The sequence below is a fragment of the Medicago sativa genome, chromosome 5 (genome assembly GCF_051527215.1).
Source record: "Medicago sativa cultivar Bolivia chromosome 5, Bolivia_mono, whole genome shotgun sequence".
Classification (NCBI taxonomy): Eukaryota; Viridiplantae; Streptophyta; class Magnoliopsida; order Fabales; family Fabaceae; genus Medicago; species Medicago sativa.
This window is the reverse complement of record NC_140753.1, coordinates 73682155-73700393: the sequence shown is the minus strand read 5'-3', so window position 1 is coordinate 73700393 and position 18239 is coordinate 73682155. Positions and strand designations below refer to the sequence as shown.

The window sequence follows — 18239 nt, the reverse complement described above, 5'->3', positions numbered from 1 at the left end:
TATTTCTATGTGATCAATTTTTGTATAATCAAATCAACCTGATCTTAAATGCACAAATTTCTGTATCATACCAAAACAAATTTACACCAATCAACTTTCGTACAGCTCAATGATATAGGAAAGAATAAACCAAATATGAAAATTGTTACAGCTTTAGGATTACTCACAAAAACAAAAATAGCCCACATGCATCAATTTTTTTCAACTACAGTACCAGAAGCTAAAATAACAATTGTGTCAAAACCTTACCATGACTAAAATTCAATCATCATGACACTATACTCCACATAACAAAGGAATATTTTTCTACCGCCATGCAACATAACAATTTATGGTACATAATCCACTAACAATTGAAAAAAAAAAAACTAAAACCATTAAAATGCAGAATCGTGAAAAAAAGGAAGAAAACTACCTATGATGAAGAAAAAAACTAAAACAGTGTCGAAAAATGAACCCCTCAAGCCATAAAAATCAGTCAACTCAAGTCATGCATGGTCTTAGAACCATGAAAAAAAAGGAAGAAAATGACCTCTTATGAAGAAGAAAGTGAAACAGTGTTCCAAGTTGAACTTAGATACCGTTTGACCAAGATTTTTTACGGTCTAAAAGTTACTTCAAAACAAAGTTAAAATAAAGGTCTTTAAGAAAGAAGCTAAAGTTGTTTGATTTCTTTGTTTTTTTAGTTTTAAAGTTATTTTTAAGTTAAATGTTGTTTGGCAAAATATTGTACAAACTTTGATTTTTTTTTATGGTGTCCGGGGTTCGAACCCCGGACTTGGCATATATTTATGCATTGTTCCTATCAACTGAGCTAAGCTCACGAGAAAAAAAACTTTGAATTTATTATGAATTAACAAAATAAATAAAAAAATGTATAAAATATTTTCTGAAGGCTAAAAATATTAAAAAATAAAAGATATTGTTTTTTACAAATACTATATTTACTCAATAACGTTTATTTTGTGTAACATGAATACAAATTTGTATGATCATATAAATGACTTGTTAAATATTTGAATAGGAGAAACAATTTAAGGAGCCTGAAATAATAACATAAATAATATTAAAATAGTTGGTTTTTTCTATTTCAATTATACTCTATAATAAGAATACCATATTTTTGGTGTCTTTCAAAAATATAAGAATTTATATTATATGATATTATATTTGTTACATTGTTGGTGTCATGAAAACATATATGTTAAGTTTTTTTAATAAGAAAAAGATATGCATAGTTTGTTACACTATAAAAGTGCAATATATATATATATATATATATATATATATATATATATATATATATATATATATAAGTATAATTTTTTTAGGCATCTATACCCTTTTTGAAGAAAAGACATCTACAATTTTACTTTTAATTAAAATCAAAATTTTATAAAAATAATCATATGCATTATGCAACGCCAAAAAAAATTATACGCATTAAGGTAACAAAAAATAGACACGCATAAAGTATTACTCTAAACGCTAATGTGTGTGTATATATTAGCGATGTTGAAGAAAGAAAATAAAAATATTTGGTATCATTAAATGACAGCGTGAATAAAAATATTTGTGAGGTTGTGATGATTAAACGATATTGAAATTAAATATATAAGTGCTAAAAAGATAATAAAACTCCTTTGAAAAAAAGGTAATAAAATTAAATGAAACCTGCTTAAAAAGATTAAATAGAACGGTTAAAAAAAATTAAATGGAAGAAAAAACATATTTGAAATATAATAACAAAAAATAAAAGAAAAGGTTCCCAACGTGAATTGAAGAGAGATGTTTGTGAAATAAATTGTCGAGAAGTAGTTTTTTGAAGTAGCATTCAACAACTTTTGGCCAAAGCTCATTCCACTCAATTTTATACATTAAAAAAAGTACCTTTTTTAGTAAGTACTTAATTGATATTGTATTTGGCCTAACTTCTCCTTAAAAATGTAGAGAAGCTGGAAAAAAGTCGGGTCAAACGATACCTTAATCTCCCACAACGACAATGTAGAAGCAACTGAATTTAAGATTATTTTTATTCTTATAAAATAAATATAAAATAAAAAAGGAATTATGAGGTGGCACTCTCCAAGGTTAATGAATTATGAAATTACCAAATTGCCCCTCCTAGGGGTAAAATTGGAAATTCACATGGCATCAATTTTAATAAATAGTTAATTAATAGATTGTTAATATTTTTGAAATGGGGTAGAATATAATGGACAAATTAAAAAATACGATCATACACAATTATAAACTAATGTTTGTCAAATTTTTGTATTGTGAGTTTTCATCGTGTGTATGCGTCAAATTTTAATCATAGTGAAAAATTATTATCAACTCTAATAATTTGATCTAAAAATTTAGTGACATGACACGTATTCCATTATTTATTTATTTTTGAAGGGATGACATGTATTCATTATTATAACAAAAAGCGTAATCGGTTTTATGAGTGATGTTTCATTGCATGTACATTTGGTTACATACTATCCATAATTATATCCGCCTATTGAAAAAAAAAAAAAGGGAGCTTCTACGGTGCAGTCATGAAACTGACTTTTTTGAAAAAGTTAATTTTGATTTTAATGTTTTATTCATTTTTAAATTGTTGATTACTGATTAATGATCAATAATAATTCATCCAGTAATGCTTGCAACATCTTGGACTTACAACAAGTCCTATTTTATCGTTGAAATCTTTAACATGTAAACAGAGTTGATGATATTATGTGATAGTCTTAAGTGTTACACTTTGTGGGGTGTTACGCTTATAACAAGGTAGGATAAAATTGGATTAAGTGTAGTCTTGTTAATCTGATGAATTGATGATACTATGAGGACTGAACTTTTGATGTCATTGTACAAACACTGGGGTGTTACTCATTACATTTTTGATGTTATAGTGTTAACTTCACCAAAAAAGTCATTTTTATGACTTCACCATAGAATTTTCCAAAAATTGTCTCTAAACTTATGCCCTCTTACAATTTCTAAATACATCTGTAATAGAACCAAATTCAATGATATCTCTCATGCCTCTATTAAAATAGTATATATATGATCTCCGTGAGCATAGCTCAGTTGATAGTGATATGCATTGTTATACGTAGAGGTCGGGGTTCGAACATCGGACACCCCATTTATTCACTTTTAAAAAGGTGAATTCTAGCCAGTAAACTACTTCACAAAAAAAAATAATACAAGCATACTTGCATTGAGAGCAAGCAAAAATACGGCCCGGAGCATTTTGACTGAATTCAATTTATGCATAATTGTATGAGTTAATTACATTCAATTTCCATTCTATACTTGGAAAAGTAAATGTATAACTTGTTTTTAAAACAGATAGTTAACATAACTATACACAAAGCATTTCATATTCCTCCAGATTTTGAAAGTTGCTTCAATGCATTGGCAATATTTTCCTCTGTTGTTTCACTAATGCATGCAACAAGAGCACTCTCATTTGGTACAACATCATCTCTTTGGTAGCTTCCTGGACCTCTAAGCAATTCTTCTGAACCCTTAGACACAACTCCTTTCATGATTATAGTCTTGTGTGTTCCAGAAATCATTTCCTCGTAATCAGTGTCCCCGGTTTCTCCAAGAATGACATACATGTTTGCAACATTTAATCTCCAACGGACGAACAAATACCTAACACATTTAAATAATAAACATTCAAATTCTGAATACTATGGAAATTTTATGGTCTTTAGAGTATATTTGCACTTGATTCTTATAAAACGTGATTATAGCTTATTATAAAATATTACCTGAGTGCCTGAGCTCTAGATGCAAGAAGAGGAATAACATGCATTCTAGAAGACCCCCTGCAGTACATAGGATGGCAACGTAGACCTCTCATCCGAAGCTTTTGCCTCAAGTCATCAACCTTCCTTGCCTAAAACGAACAATTTATAGGACAATTTCAATCAATTTTTAAGTGTTACAGCATGTTTTGATTCACGGTGAGTTATCAGAATCACGGCGAGCCACCTTGATTTGGCAAATGCACCGTAATACCAACCATGCACTTAATCTGTGTCGGTATGCAAAGGTATTAGTAAATTTCACTTACCTTGCTAGGATCATTTATTTTGTATGAAATGCAATGTGCGTTACTAGACTTCAAATCTTCCTCAAGAGGACTAGTTGCTATTCCATTAGTCTCTTCACCATTAGAGGCATTCATAAGTTTACAAATTGTATTCTTTAGACCTTCAACGCCCCAACGATAATCTATATGTACTGAATAATCTTGATCAGGCAAAAGCTTCCCGTCTTCTGTGTGAACACCAGGGTAATAAACTTCACTCCCACTACTACAAACTATAGCATCAAATTCATTCACTTGAACATTTCCGGATGCTAGAAATTGAGTTGTTTCTTGCATTGTCATAGCAGTCAACAAAGCGAATCCTGAAACTCTCGCAGTTTGAGGGTCTAATTGAACAGCTTTAATTATCCTTTGAACTATCTCAATCAACTTCTTATCAGGATCTCCATTACTGTCATAGGAATCAAGTGCTATAACAATCAACCTGCGCCTTCGCCTTAATAGAGGATATTTGTTTGATACATTATCAAGCAACATGTTCTCATGATTTGAACCAGAATCTTGCTTCCTTATCTTGCTCAAGACACGTTTCACTTGGTCTTCGTTACTGCCACCGCTTGATGCAGCAAATTCACCATCAATTGAAAGCCTAAGTGACATGTCCTGAACATCCTTAAGTGAATCATTGAAAGACTCTTCAACATCTACATCATCTTCAGTAGTAGTAGTTTGCCATTGTGGATGCCTCATTCTACATGCATCCACGCGTGTCAAATAAGTTCGGCAGTGTTCAGGCCACGAGAACAGGTGTATATTCTTCCAACCATTGTTTCTGCACTCATGCCATAGGTTTTTCTCTGATAACAACTTGAGTAATGCATCAGCAATTGCTTGATGATCATGAGGGTCCACAAGCAAACCATTGTTGAGGGCCTAACATTATAACAAAGAATCACAACGCCATTTATTTTAAAATATAGGAACTTCCTAGTATGCACATTGTAACTCAGTATGATATATATAAAGTTAATTTTTCAATTACCCGATTAATGTCAACCGGTCCACCATTTTTAGTGGCCACCATTGGCAGTCCATGTGCAGCTGCCTGAGTGAGTTTAAACACATATTTAATAACACTATAACATTAAAATGTGAATATGTCACCAAAGTGGTAAGTTAGTTAAAACTTACCTCAATTAAAGTAAGACCAAAAGGTTCCACTAAAGCAGGATTTATGAAAACCCCCTGAGAAAAATATCAAACTAGTTAGTTGGCTAGCTATATCATTAAGACTGCAGAAGAAGCGTGTTTTGTACATATATCTACATACCTTTGTTTTAGCAGCAAATCTATATATCTCAGGTACATCAGATTGTCTATGATGTTTAGGGTATGCGACATGTCCATATAGGTCATATTTGTCAATCAGTTTCAACACAGTTGTGAGAACACTGCCACTCCCAGATGACATATCTTCTATGTCATCTCTGTTTCCCATTATAAGGGTCTGTTTAGAAACATACTAGTCATTTCACAATTGCTCAATCATATTTTCCACCAAGTATGGCAATTGAATTATGTTAAGTTGTTACTTACAAGATTAGCTAGTTTTCTCAAGGAACGATTTTCTCCAAAAGCCTTTAATAGAGTTGTTATGTTCTTCTTTGGATCTGGCCTTGATAAGGCTAATATCATAGGCTTGTGAGGATTTGTGAAAAAACGCATCACCTGCATAATGTTATTAGTTTCAAGTCAATAACAGTACTAAATAAGGTGTGATAAGAGCAAATATAAGTAATGCCTCCAAACTTTTTACTATCAGTATTTCATTTTTTTTAAAATATTTGGTTATTGTGTGACATAGTAATTCTTTGGTTATCGGCTACAACGAGCTAATGATCAGGAGGACCCCTAAGATATTTTGATCTACACTCAAAACCTTGAGGCATATATGATCACATTCTTACATATCCTTCATTTAACAAATTCTTAGGCTATGTATGACTAAACCGCTCACACTTGAGCTCCAACACATATTATCACTGTATAAGTTACTCACTTCTAACCAAATTGAAGGTAAAGCTTTTGGTGAAGATCCATCAGCACCACCAGTAAGCTGTGAGAGATCTCCGTCGACTTCAGGGCCATCTTCTTGTATCACCACACTGCTGAAGTCCATACCAGGAGGGATAACCTGCAGAAATTCCATTTAAGAGATGGTATGATTGGTTGACCTAAAATACTATCAGTGTATAACTTTTTACACAGTCAACCAATCATAACTGATATATGCTATGCAATTTAGTTTGATGACCTAAAATACTATGAATTAATTGATATGTTATGATTGGTTGACTGTGTAAAAAGTTATACACTGATAGTGAATCAAAATTAATCTCAAATACTATATGATCTTAACTTCAGTATGCTAAAAACTGCATTCTTACCGCCATTCTAGGCATGTAACGACCATGACAATTGACACCACGCCTATCACGTGCACGCAAAACTTTCTCAAGTTTGACATCAAACCCATCATAAAGTCCCCATTGTTCATCAATTTCTTGTCTTGTACTAGTGATGACAAGTTCTGCCGCATCCAAGGAAAGCTCTTCCGCTTCTATCCTTCTCATTATCTTATACGTTGAGTTGATATCCTCCCACGATTGGCGCCCTTGCTTAAGAAGTTGTTCTAGTTTGTTTCTTCCAAGTGAATGACCAGTGAGCACCATTGGCACATTCAAAGCACCCGAAAGAAGAGCAGCACTGTCACCAGCATCAGCATAGTGTCCATGAATCACATAAGGCCACACAGGTTGTCCACCGCCAACTTGTTCGCCCAATACTTTTGACATGTTGAGAATGTGAGCTAAGGCTCCATCTACAAATTCTTGAATGTGAGGCCAAAGAAGTTCTTTCTCGAGATATTTGTCGCGTGGACCGAAGGGTATTCTTATGATATATGCACCCCTGCTCTCTCCGGTGCTATCATCCTCATCATTATCATCTGGACCTGCAGATAGCATTTCTGTAGGTTCTCCATAGCTCCAATCAATATCAGGAGATGATATTTGGCGCGTGAAGAGATCTACTCTATATACCCCTGCCGTTTTCGCAAGTGCACGAGCAAGTTCTACCACATATTTAATCTGTGAGAATACAGTGATTATTATTAACTAAATGAGAGGGAGAAAAGAACTTGTTAATGTATGAATATCAAGTACCTGTCCACCAGTATCAGAATCTCTACCAAGCTCCATGTTTTCTCCTCGTACCAATCCATGCAAACTGTATAAAAGCCAAGTTCATGATCAAACATTGCATTTACATACATATGATCATAGCTTTCACAATAACAATATTAGAAGAGATATCAATTAATAATATGATTATATAGATTTGAGGTGAACAAAGAATAAGGGTTCGTTTAGATTAACTTACTTTAGCAGTTTATGAAAACAACTTATAACATGTTCATAAACCGTTTTCAGCTTATTTTCATAAGCTCGCCATGATAACAATTGCAAATAGCTTATAACTTATAAGAAAACAATTTGACTTTATTTTATAAATAAATGCTTGTACAATAAACACTTATGGTATAACTTTAAGTATTTAATTAAATTGTTTATCCGAGTCTAAGAATAATATACCTTAAGAGGATAATATAAAGTTTCTTTTCCTTTTTGTCATCAGACCATATTTCCTGGCTAGAAGCATGCCTCTGAAGTTTTTTCTGTTGAGTCTCAATTTGTACTATCTCCCCAATGCCATCTCCCTTTTCTCCTTCTGACAACTCTTCAGACAAATCCTCCGTTGCATCCCTACGTCCTTGTTCTATTTCCCATCTTCTGTATGCTAACCTTTGAAGTTCTTCTCCTTCCACCTACAAAGTATGCCTCATTAGTACTCTACTAGTTTCACCAAATTCATAGGATAAATTAGGCCAATCCAAACAAATTAATCTTAATATAAAATAAATTTTAAGCCTAACAATGTTTAATAGTATGGCTCAAGTGTTTGAGCTGAAACACTCAAAAAATTTAGGTGTAGAGTTCAAACTTTGGTTACTAATATGACATACTAACAACTAATATTTTAGTATAAAAAATGTTCAGACATACATGTATATGATAGATGAACATGTCATGTATGTTTATGAATGAAAATTGGCAATTGAGTTAGATAAAAATTGAATGATAAAAACCTTCTTCTTCTTGCGAGCAAGATGCCAAATACGCCAACACATGTTCTCGAGTCTTGAGCTACGTTCCCTTGTATTACGAGTGGCAACAACCTTAAGCCATGTACGATGAAGATCAGACTCATCAACAGCACTCACTACTTCTTCAACAAAATATTTTGTTGGATTGAAATGATCACCACTTTCTCTAGCTGCAGCCGCCACCCTTTGCTGCTCTTCCACGGTGGTAGAAGCACCACCACCGGTCGATAGTATAGCCTCAAGGTAGCCATTAATCCACTCATTACCAGCCATTAATCACAAACTTTCTTTGTATTATGTGATGTAACACTACTATATATTTTACATTAATATTCTAAAACTCAAGTACTCATTCTAATGTGAAATATGTTTCTTGAATGTTACATGATCGACATGGCTTATCTTTATGTAATGAAGAGAAGGGATGTTTTGTGTGCAGTGTTAGAGAACCACATGCAATGAACGATGTATATTGCTCATTTTTGGTTCAAATTTGTGTGTTGCGTATTGTATTGTCTGTTGTGTTAGTTAGGCACCGTATCTTATTAACATTATTCCTTATTCTTCTCATTTCGTTTGTAAGCATTATTTTTTTTTTTTTAACTTTACACTAACTACTTTTTTTTTGTTAATTACAATTAGTTTTAATATTGTAATAAAAATGAATAAAAAACAAGATTATAAAAAAATATAATTGTATCTTTTAAACTATCCTTCACGTTGTCCCGGTGAGTCTAGCTTCCCGTGAGTTTAGTTGAGTTGGTAGGACATTGCATAATATATTGTACGGATCGGAGTTCGAACTTCGGACACCCACTTATTTACCTTTAAGAGGTAAATTTGTAGCTACTAAGCTGGTTGACAAAAAACTTATCATTCAAGTAAAACTTTTTTTTTTTTTTTTTATAAATGCATTCATGTAAACTTGTTACATGATAAAAGAGTTAAGAAATAAAGTATAAATTAAAAGAGTTTTTTAAAAATGATATCATTAGGTAAAATAGTTAAATTTTATTATATTTTAAACTATATAGTAAATGTAAAAACTATATATAAAATAAAGTAAAATTAAATAGTTAAATTTAATTATATTTAAACAACTAAATAATGCTTTTTTGTTTATAATCCTGGGACAATAGAGAATAGTTGTTTGGTTTGAGGATTTTTTTTCTTCGTGTAAACCAAGTATCCTTTTAAAGGTTCTCAAGGTTGGATCCAAGTATCCTTTTAAAGGTTCTCAAGGTTGAATTTGAATCTAAAACCTTAGTTAAATTAGAAGATACATCTGTCATTTCATCTAAGCGTTATTCGGTATTGAAGATTTTTCTTTGAAACGCTTATATTAATAATTGTTAGTATTATTAAATCGACGGTTGAGATCAAACTATCGATCCTTTTATCTCTCCATTCTTTAACTCTCCCATCTCAACCATTAAATCATCCATATATCCTTTTGTTTGAGTATTGAGTTGATGACTTGGGAAGGAAGAATTATTTTGTTTTTTATTTTTTGTTTTGAATTTGGGAAGGAAGGGTTGTTATGATACGTACTTTTCTCTGTTTTCCGCTTCCCAATGTGATCATGCAGCTTGTTTTCCTTCCTATATAACCCTACATGTTCATTTTTTATATCCGTAAGTCTTTGTGCTGTTTTTTTTATTTCTTTTTATAAATTCAATTGTTTTTATCATAATTTTCATGTATATATAACACTAAAAAATTATTGATAATCTACATGCTCGTGTTGTTTTATAAATTTGTTGTGTCATTTGTGTGAGCAAGGGGTATCCTCTACTCAGCATGGTTAAGTATCTTTCAACAAACAGTGTTCCATAAGTTATAAGTACATCATTATGAACATTCGACCACTTATAAGGAATTCAATTATCTACCAATTATATCACTAGAATTTGTATCAAAGTAACTGTTTAATTTTGCATCAAAGTTAAACTCATAATTTCTGAATTTCTTTTTCGTTTTTCATGTTTTCTTTAGTGGAGATGGTAATTTTATTCGATGCACGTATGCATTAAATATGGACACTTCTTGTTTGAATTTCAAATTTAATTAGTTTGTCATATTAACCATGAGAGTTTAACTCATTTTGTTAGACCTCATCTGCAGTCATTTTTAAAAAAATAAATAAATAAATGCTATTAACACTCTCTTTTTAATACATTTTCTAACATTCACTCTATTATTAAATGAAATCCATATGTTTCTTATTATTTTATATGAGATCCATTTCTAAAGAGTAATACACACATAAATTACATCCAATAAAAGAGTAGTTATTTGAGATAACATTAGAAAGATATTTTTTCATAGCACTGCATCTTTAAAAATATTACAACTAGGTTGTGTTGTCAATCAGCACTCACAGCCAGGCCTATGATGTTGAACAAAATGGGTTATAAATAAAGGCAACCCTCCATCGTCCGTGTTTGATGCAAAAGTTTGTGGCAAATGAGCCATCATCCCACCAAGTGGTAACCACATTCAACCAAACTTTATCTCTTGCCTTCATTGTTTTCAAGCCTTTTACACCAATATTCCTTTTAGATATACTAAATAGTAATCAATTGTACCAATTTTTAGTTTCAAGTTATTTCATCCCACACACATGCTGTGCTCAGCAATCAGACAAAGTACATTGCTATTTGAGGGATAGTTGGCGATACCAAACAGATTCTTCACTAATGCTTGTGTCACTTTGTGACAGTTTGTTTGTTAAACAAAATAATTCCCTAATTCCCATTCCAAATAATAATTGAGTTAAAATAATAATAGCAACTAATAAAAGACTCGTGCAAGTGCAATGCACCGGTCGCATAACATTACAATAATTATATATAAGAAGGAATTATATTGTTAATATTGTAAAATGTTTAAAAATAATAAATGAAAATTATCAACATTAACATAATGTTTTTATTAAAAACATCATATGTAAAAATCCGTTAAATATTTGCACTATGTTTATTATAGATTTTATTTGCATATGTATCTGCAAACGTGTTTTGACCAGATTATTAAGATGACATAATTGAAAATGAAAAAATAAAATAAATGTAAAGAGACAAGATACTAATTCCCAGTTATTTAACACATTTGACTAATTGATCAATAGTTTCATAGTACACTTACATTAAAATAATGTTTTATACAATAAATTATTAGATACCTAAAGTTAAATATGTAGTGGAAGATGATGGAGGGGGAAAGGAGGGTGGAGTAAGGTTTGTTTCCTCTCGAATCCTAAGAAAGGAGAGGAAGGGTAAAATTAAATCTGGTGGGAGAAGGAAACTCTGATGAGCAACTTAAATCTAGACAGATAGTGCCAACTTGTAAAGTGGGACATTGCCCTTTGACCATTCATATTATCCCTACAAGATTAGATGACTTTTTGTATGAAAGGCCAACGGTGGAACATTGTAGAAGAAAATTATAAAAGAGAAGAAGAGAATGTGAGATGGAATGAGAATTTGTGAAGGATGGGTGAGTAATTATAGGGGAAAATTGTATTTCTAGGGGAAATTTGTGAAGAATGAGTTCATAGAGTGTAACAATCCATCAATGGGGGAAAGGTCAAGTCTTGGTGGCCAACCCAAAAAACACATGTTCAATGAGGCAGTCTAATTGACCAAGCAACCGTCCATATTCTGAACTGGTTCGGACCATATGATCTGAAAGATATTAGAATTATTCGGATTGTATAATTCAAATTGACCCTAGACTGTGTTAAAAATTGTACTTTATAGGTTTTGGGACATTTTTTTGGTGGTGTTACATTGTAACAAGCAAAAAGAAAAGGAAAAAAAAAACAAAAAACTAACTAGCTAGACTGTCTTTTAGAAGGAGAGACTCTAATTAGCCAGCTGTAGGACGAGTCCAGTGAGCTGAGTAAGCGGAATAGGAAGCCTCCTTGGCCATAAAGTTATCACAAATGTTCTGCTCCTACATAATATGAACTAAATTTACAGTCCCATGATGTAAGACATCCGAGATTTCTAGTAACACTGCATAAACATGCAAACTTGCATTTTCCAAGTTGTGGATAAGATTCACCGCTTCTAAGCAATCACTCTCACAAAGAATGCTTGTATATCCAAGATCATAACAAGTAGCAATCACAAGTTGAATAGCACGAATATCCGCCATGAGTGTATCACCGCCATTTTCAAAGTGAGTGAACCCTGCTATCCAGCTACCATCATGGCCACGAACAACTCCACCGACTTTTAGACGGGGGCTGTCTTCAAGAAAGCTGACATCCACATTAACTTTGATGAGACCCTCAAGAGGTGATTTACAACGCAGTAAAATTTGATCCATAGGACATTTAGTAATAGCTTGAGATGGATTTGGGACACTAGTGTTTGTCATAGCTAGAATATCACGAGTTCACGGTGTGTGAATGCATCATATTTTAATCATCATGTTTTTTTTAATAAAATCATTTATTTGATTGAAGATTTTTTTTTTGTCAAGTAGCCTAATGGCTAGAGCAAACACAATTAATTGTGGAGAAGTGGAGTGTCCAGGGTTCGAACTCCGACCCCTGCATATAATATGCAATGTCCTACTAATTGAGTTAAGTTCACGGAGATTTAAAATAATGCAATCTATGATCATCCAAGCAACATTTATTTGATTGATCCCTATAATATGCAATCATTTAAAATATGATCATTTAAAATAATGCAATCATTTAAAGGGTTAATTATGTTTCTAGTCCCTATAAAATAGCGGTCTTGTAAGTTTAGTCCCTACTTAATTTTAATAGCATTTTTAGTCCCTAATTTTGTTTTTCTGCACTGAGTATTAGTCCCTACTCAATTCAAATTTGTTTAATTTATGCTTAAACTCTTAAATTTTTGAACAACTTTTTGCAGACATGTTTAGAACATTACTAAAAGTTCGTCCGCAAAAAATTATCGCAAAATTTGATTTCTACATCCAGATTTTATTACTTTTTATCTTTAACTTTTGTCGTTTTAAAAAATTCATATTTAATTCATTTCATGTCAGAAAATTCTAAATTTTAGTAAACGAACCTTTCATAGTGTTCTAATCTTGTCTCAAAAAAATCGTTCAAAAATTTAAGAGTTTAAGGATAATTAATCAAACTTTGTTTTAGCAGGGACTAAAATTATAAGTAAATTTTTTTTATAGGGACTAAAAATGCTATTAAAATTAAGTAGGGACTAAACTTACAAGGTCGCTATTTTATAGGGACTAGAAACATAATTAACCCTCATTTAAAACATGATCATCCAAGCATTATTTTAAATCCCCGTGAACATGTATTTGATTTGATCCCTATAATATGATCATATTGCTTGGATGATCAACATTTATTTGATGATCATAATAAAGTACATTTCATATTGCTTAGATTTATTCTAAAATTGATTTAAAATATATTTATCCCTGCATATATTGATTTGATCCATATAATATGCAATCATTTATTTGATTGAAGATTTATTACCATCTTTAATAATCTGATCTAAAAACAAAACTAATCTCATTTTGACATTTCACAAAAAATTAGATGTACACATTATGATGACTAGACTTTTGACCCGTGCGTCGCACGAGTTTTCTCGACTATAATAGAGACCAATAAATAATCTTTAACCCGTAAGATCATTGAGTAGAAAATATTTTCTTCAAAAAAAAAAAAAGAAAGGCAAGCGGATAGGAATGATAGAGACCAATAAATAATCTTTAACCCGTAAGATCATTGAGTAGAAAATATTTTCTTCAAAAAAAAAGAAAGAAAGGCAAGCGGATAGGAATGATATTAGTGTGCAATGCATTTTTTTAGATGGAATTTGTTAGGTTAAATAATGGCAAACCTAATAAAGCAAATGAGCTGAAAAAAATTAGGTTAAGTTGCTGCAGACGTAACAAAATTAATAAATAATAAATAAGGATATGGAAGACTCGCATAATGGATTAAAATGTTAGTACATATTCATAAGCAAAAACTTTCTTTGAAGGAAAAAAATCATTTTTATCAAGATTGAGATAGAGACGAAGTTTCTCAATTTGTTTTTGTTCGTAATCAGGTTTTTTTTTTTTTGTGAGGCAACAAACTTACTAGAAGGGTATGAATTGAAAAGGAAAAAATATTCATTAAATTCAGAATTTCTTAAGTTAACTCACTTTCCATGTAATCAACATGAGTTAACTCACGTTGGTTTACTCATGTGATTTATTTATTACTATAGTTGTACGATTCTTCACCATTGCTTGGTGTAGTATTAGTTCTTTCTCATGCTTTGTATTGTTGACCGGTAAAAGTGAAAAGTGTTTCATTAACTTCTGAAGCCAAAAATTACATCTGAATTATATTACATGTACTACTATTTTGTCTATTTCAATGTTGTTGCAAATTAATCAATGTATAATTTTTTACCTATATTCGATGGCAGACTTATACCAGAAATATTATGATTGCAATAAATCCATTCCAAAGACTGCGTCATATTTATGGTGCGCACATGATGCAACGATACAAGGGAGAGCCACTTGGAGAATTAAGCCTTCATATATTTGCTGTAAAAAAGAAGAATCATTCGACTATTGCAACAAATAAATAACACAAGTAAACCAACATGAGTGCTCAACGTGACTTAAGTCACGTGGAAGGTATTTTCATCAGTTTGTATGGCAATGAGCAATTTTGGATAGGAGAAGAGCAATTTCCGCCCAATTACATAGGCCCGTTCTAGGAAGTTAATTTCCTTTTAGTGCTACTGACACTACCACTACTGCTGTTATATACACTCAAACATGTGATGTTTTCTCAATCCAAGCAATGCATACACAACAAATCAATTTTAAAATAAATCTAAGCAACATCCAAATCATGTAATCAGTCATGAATCACTAAGGTCTTTATTATGGTTGTAATGTGATCATGAGTTCAGTGTGTGATCAACATGATTTTTTTTATAAAACATTTTTTTTATTGAAGATTTATCATCATCTCTCCTAGTTTCATCTAAAAAATATATTCTCATTTTGGCATTTTACAAAAAAAAAAAAGTACATTTCATATCACTAAATATAGAACATCATGTTTTATATTTGAAATAAAAATAAAATATTTCAATTTATATTTATCATTGCTCAATATTTTTAAGCACCAACTTAATTCCAAACATTATATTCAAATAGTTTTTCTGTTTTTTGTTTAGGTGGTTATTTCAAGAATTTGAATTTAAAATTAATAATTTTTTTATTAATATAAGTATACTAACTTTTAGAATATATAATATTCTACTTCAAACAAAAAAATCTACTTAAAAAAAACTAGATAACAGAATAGATAATATTCAAATTAATGTCCCAGTCAGCTTAGCTCAATTGATAGGGACATTGCATAATATATGCGGGGGTCAGAGTTCGAACCTCGGACACCCCATTTCTCCACATTTAAAATGTGTGAACTCCAACCGCTAGTTTACTTGACAAAAAAAAATATATGTAATTTTATTTTATATGATTTTATATGATATAATATATTTGACTTAATTGAGTCAAAATATAAATTTGACTTGATTATAATTATTTCCACCAGTAAAAACAATATCACCAACTTTTATGTTTATAATTTAATGAAAAATATTCAACTTATATGTAATCTTTTTGGTCAAAAACTTATGTGTAATCTTATTTTATACCATATATCATAGTTGACTTAGGTCTTATTTTATACTCCCTCCGTTTCAAAATACATGTCCAATTTTTGCAATGTGCACTATTCACTTGACTTACTTTGACCATACTTTTTAACTAATGTATAGATACAAATATTAGCATGTAAGATGTTGTTTGATTTGTCTCGACAAATATTTTCAAAATATTAAATTTTTATAATTTTTTTTCTTTTAGATAATTAAAGATATTAACGGTCAAAATTGTGCATTGACATATGTGAAGTGGTTGACTTGGACATGTATTTTGAAACGGAGGGAGTACCATATATCATAGTTGACTTAGGTTGAGTTAAAAAATAGATTTGATTTAATTATATTTATTTATACTATTAACAGAAAAATTGCACACTTGATTAACTTGTGTGCTATACATATATATAACAACCTAACCGACTAAGGCTTACTCAATCCCACATAATCTGTCTGTGAAGGTTAAGAATATTACAGTTACAATACAAACATCATGAGATTTCAATTCATTTTTCTTATCCTTGTTGTTTTGTTTGCCTCGTTGTCCTCAAATCAAGCCATACGACCAATCCAATCGAGCCCTGTCAACATCAATGATCAATACGTGATTAATATCACAACTTTTGCTGTTACCGAGTACAACAAGCAAAATACTGAGGCAAAACTGGTGTTCGAGAAACTCCTCAATGGTGTAGCTGATACTTTGAATGATGGGATCAATTACCGCCTCACCCTTTCTGCTAACAATGGTTCAACTTCTAATACTTATGGAGCCACCGTGTTGGAGAAGCCATATAAGCACTTTAGGAACCTCAGTGCCTTTGCACCTGTTCAACATGCTTAAATCATTACATTTTGTTTTTTATAAGATCACGTAGAAATAAAATTTTATGTTTTGTATTTCATAATGGATTAGGGATCTATATATAATATTACTTCCTTGGAAATCCATATCAACTATTTTACTGAGTGTCTATGAATTTTAGAGAGGAAATTGCTGATATATTTGAAATGGGGTAACATAGTTGACAAACGAGTAAAGATGATCATGTTCGACTATAGACTAGTGTTTTTCATAGCTTTGGTCTAGAAAATCACGAGTTCATAATGTGTGAATGCGTCATATTTTAATCAGCATGCTTTTTTTTTATAAAATAGTTTATTTAATTGAAGATTTATTACCACCTTTAAAAAAAATCTAATCTAAGAAAATTAAACTTATTTTGGCATTTTACAAAAAAAATAGATGTACACATTATGATGATCGCAGACTCACATAATGGAATAAAATGTTAGTACATATTCATAAGCAAAAACTTTTCTTTTGTGGGGAAAAAATCATTTTTATCAAGATTGAGATAGAGACGAAGTTTCTCAATTTGTTTTTGTTCGTATTTCGAGGCAACAAACTTACTTGAAGGGTATGAATTGAAAAACAAAGGCTTAAACATACTTTTGGCCTCCTATGTTTGCCATCGTATCAATTTTGGTCCCCTAACAAAAAAAATGCAATTTTAACCCCTAATTTTTCCAACTATGATGAGAAGCCGCCATGTGTCCTAAAAAAGGGGTCATAATCTCAACTTTTTTGCAAAGATAAAAGGGCAAAAGAGCATATTTCCTTAAACATGACAAAAATATAGGGTCAAAATTGCATTTTTTTTGTTAGGGGACCAAAATTGCTACGATAGCAAACATAAGGGGCCAAAAGTGTGTTTTAGCCAAAAACAAAATTCATTAAATTTAATTTTTTTTAAAGTAGTTATAACTCCTTAAAAATATATATACATATATATTATTTTTTGCAACTATATAATTAAATTAATAAATATTCAACTTATATTTAATCACTTGTCAAAAAAAAAAAACTTATATTTAATCAATTCGAATAAATAACTTTTTAAAAAAATAAAATAAAACGTGTCTGATCATGTTGTGTGGATATTTTAGTCCATGAAGTGTGATCTAAGTAAAAGCTTGATTTTCTTTGTAACCGCAAAGCATATATAAAATGGGGTAACATAGTTGACAAACGAGTAAAAATGAGTAAAAATCATGAGTAAAAATGATCATGTTCAACTATAGACCAAATGTTTTTCATAGTCTGATCTAGAAAATCACGAGTTTACAGTGTGTAAATGCGTCATATTTTAATCATCATGTTTTTTTAATAAAATAATTTTTTTGTTTGAAGATTTATTACCAACTTTAATAATCTGATCTAAAAAAATTAATCTCATTTTGGCGTTTC

At 31.0% G+C, this 18239-nt stretch overlaps 2 protein-coding genes across 2 annotated transcripts; one reads left to right on the top strand and one right to left on the bottom strand.

The window, feature by feature from the left end:
* Positions 1-3245: 3245 nt before the first annotated feature.
* Positions 3246-8664, bottom strand: LOC146924859 (putative sucrose-phosphate synthase 3). Its single transcript, XM_085709800.1, has 12 exons — positions 8268-8664; positions 7714-7946; positions 7285-7348; positions 6508-7209; positions 6120-6254; positions 5657-5788; positions 5391-5567; positions 5252-5305; positions 5103-5165; positions 4082-4993; positions 3777-3904; positions 3246-3657 (listed from the first exon to the last, which is right to left on the bottom strand). The coding sequence occupies exons 1-12, from the start codon at positions 8556-8558 to the stop codon at positions 3375-3377; spliced, it is 3174 nt and encodes a 1057-aa protein (XP_085565926.1). The 5' UTR covers positions 8559-8664; the 3' UTR covers positions 3246-3374.
* Positions 8665-16438: 7774 nt separating this feature from the next.
* Positions 16439-16982, top strand: LOC146924858 (cysteine proteinase inhibitor 5-like). Its single transcript, XM_085710966.1, has one exon. The coding sequence runs from the start codon at positions 16482-16484 to the stop codon at positions 16830-16832; it is 351 nt and encodes a 116-aa protein (XP_085567092.1). The 5' UTR covers positions 16439-16481; the 3' UTR covers positions 16833-16982.
* Positions 16983-18239: the final 1257 nt, after the last annotated feature.

Excerpts from the sequence above, each read along its gene's own strand:
- LOC146924859 (XM_085709800.1), bottom strand. The coding sequence starts at position 8,558 with ATGGCTGGTAATGAGTGGATTAATGGCTACCTTGAGGCTATACTATCG. Across the intron at positions 5,568-5,656 it reads TGAGAAAACTAGCTAATCTT|ACCCTTATAATGGGAAACAG; the intron begins GTAAGTAACAAC and ends GTTTCTAAACAG. Across the intron at positions 5,166-5,251 it reads TTGGTCTTACTTTAATTGAG|GCAGCTGCACATGGACTGCC; the intron begins GTAAGTTTTAAC and ends AAACTCACTCAG.
- LOC146924858 (XM_085710966.1), top strand. The coding sequence starts at position 16,482 with ATGAGATTTCAATTCATTTTTCTTATCCTTGTTGTTTTGTTTGCCTCG.